The sequence below is a fragment of the Notothenia coriiceps genome, unplaced genomic scaffold, assembly GCF_000735185.1.
Source record: "Notothenia coriiceps isolate Sejong01 unplaced genomic scaffold, NC01 NC01_scaffold00036192, whole genome shotgun sequence".
Classification (NCBI taxonomy): domain Eukaryota; kingdom Metazoa; phylum Chordata; class Actinopteri; order Perciformes; family Nototheniidae; genus Notothenia; species Notothenia coriiceps.
This window is the reverse complement of record NW_011368893.1, coordinates 1-2046: the sequence shown is the minus strand read 5'-3', so window position 1 is coordinate 2046 and position 2046 is coordinate 1. Positions and strand designations below refer to the sequence as shown.

At 46.9% G+C, this 2046-nt stretch overlaps 1 protein-coding gene across 1 annotated transcript; it reads right to left on the bottom strand.

The window, feature by feature from the left end:
• Nucleotides 1–289: 289 nt before the first annotated feature.
• LOC104963396 (E3 ubiquitin-protein ligase HECTD1-like) lies at nucleotides 290–1403 on the bottom strand. Its single transcript, XM_010791979.1, has 2 exons — nucleotides 1233–1403; nucleotides 290–805 (listed from the first exon to the last, which is right to left on the bottom strand). The coding sequence occupies exons 1-2, from the start codon at nucleotides 1275–1277 to the stop codon at nucleotides 326–328; spliced, it is 525 nt and encodes a 174-aa protein (XP_010790281.1). The 5' UTR covers nucleotides 1278–1403; the 3' UTR covers nucleotides 290–325.
• Nucleotides 1404–2046: the final 643 nt, after the last annotated feature.

The window sequence follows — 2046 nt, the reverse complement described above, 5'->3', positions numbered from 1 at the left end:
ACTTAAAATGTCCACGCGCGCCGCGCTCACATTTTGCTGGGCCCGCGTGCCTTAGCACCGCTGCTATGACTCCATCCTAGGGGAAACACTGCACTGCGTTACTATAGTTACTGCCCCAGCTACTAAACTGAAATGGAAACGCAGCATAAAGTGAGCCTGACCTAACGAGGCCTAGCTATACCGTACTAAGCCGTGCGAGGCCCTGCACTGGAAAAGCGCCATTAGAGTGACATCCTGTAGAGTTAGAGAGCAGATACACCTCCATGGCTCTTTAAAAAAAAAATCCATAAATCTAAGAAAACTGAATAAATAAATCAAACCGTTCTCACCTGTGCGGGTTGACCAGCTGGAAGTCGTCCCAGGTGAGGATGCCGTGGTACCAGGCGGGGGGTTTGGGTTTGGGGGGGTCCATGATGAACTCGGACTTGGAGTCTTCATCAAAGCTCCCCACAGAGTACGTCTCCTGGCTCTCCTCGGTTGAAGCCTCTGACTGCATCTCAGACAGCAGCAGGAAGGGATGCGTGTGGGGGGGTCCGTTAGGGTCGTGGCCCCTGCTCTGATACAGCAGCTTACTCATGTTGGACTTGATGTCCCCCATGCAGAGCAGCTTGAAGAAGGGCTGAGAGACGGGAAGGTCCACCAGACGGTTGTCCTGGATGCACTTGGCCAGGAACACGCCCAGGAAGTGGAAGAGCTTTGTGATTCGCTCCAGTTCCTCACTGTCCTGAGGGAAGGGCGCCGCGAACAGACCGCAGGATCGCTGCACGTAGTAACCGGGGGGCTTCAGACCGCCGCCCAGATCCACCTGAGACACAGACAGAGGATCAGTTCATGTGCTACAACACCTCTTATGTGCAATATATACTATTCAATGTTTATTTATATAGCCCAATATCACAAAACACGTTTGTCTCGGTGTTCTTCACAGATTAACAAACTAAAAGGTTAATCAAATGACAGGAAGATAATGAAAAGATAAGAGTGTAAAATACAAATAATAAAAAGAATAAACACGGAGGACAAACATAGGCTTTATTAAAAAGGACGGTCTTAATGTTACTTCGCTTATTACTGGCTGCTACCTCATTACATTCACCTACTTTTATGAATCAAACTTTATTTCTATAGCACTTTTCATACAGAAAACGCCAGACGAAGTGCATCAAGAGAAAACCAAAACGATACACAAAGATATAAAATGCTAGCCCCTGACAGAGGAACACGTGACCCACCTGTCGGGACTCGTCGTCGGGGAAGTCGTCGTCACAGAGCCACATCCCCAGAGAGGTTCTCTGAAACTCTGCGGCCACCAGAGCGTAAAACTCCAGAGTGGGACCCAGACCCGTCCCCTCCTCACCCAGAAACTCCACCTGCACACACGCACACACAATTACACCCAAATGATTAATATACAAGGCTTCATTTTGAATGTTAGTGTCGCTTTAAAGGAAAGTATTTTAAATGTTTCCTTAAGGTTAAGTGTGTTCATGGATGTATAATAAGAACTGGATACAGTGTTGGAGGGAGGGTCTCGTTCTTTCCTATGAGAGCTTCTCATTGGCTCATGAGGACAAAATGGCGTGAGATTTTCGAGAGCAAAACGTCACAAAATTGCTGTCAGAACAGAAGTACCCATATGTAGCTCATAGAGCAGAGTTGAGTTTCCCCTTAAGCTCCGCCTCCTGTCATTACGCCCCGCCCCCAATCTCCTGCTTTCGGCTCAGTAGAATGAATGGAGAGAGAAAATAAATCTGGATTCAGCTTTTAGTGCATTTTACAACTTTAAGGACCGAATGATTTTAATAAGGGCTATAAAATAGTTCATACTGGGTAGTTTATTTAGTTATAAAAAATGATCCGCTGATTTACAGACGTCTCTTTCCCAATGTTAGTCAATGGGGGAAAGTGTTTCTGGGCCGGGTGACGTCACGGACTGATACGGACATTGTAGTACCGCCGTTTGGACACTAGGAATATTTTCCTCAGAGTCTGGAGCACTTCCTGGGGGCTTGGTTCAACCGCTCTGAAGCACCTTTAAGGTTAAGT

Bases quoted from the DNA above. Each gene is read 5' to 3' on its own strand.
- LOC104963396 (XM_010791979.1), bottom strand. From the start codon at position 1,277: ATGTGGCTCTGTGACGACGACTTCCCCGACGACGAGTCCCGACAG. The intron at 806-1,232 runs GTGGGTCACGTG...TCTGTGTCTCAG, and splicing joins CCGACGACGAGTCCCGACAG to GTGGATCTGGGCGGCGGTCT.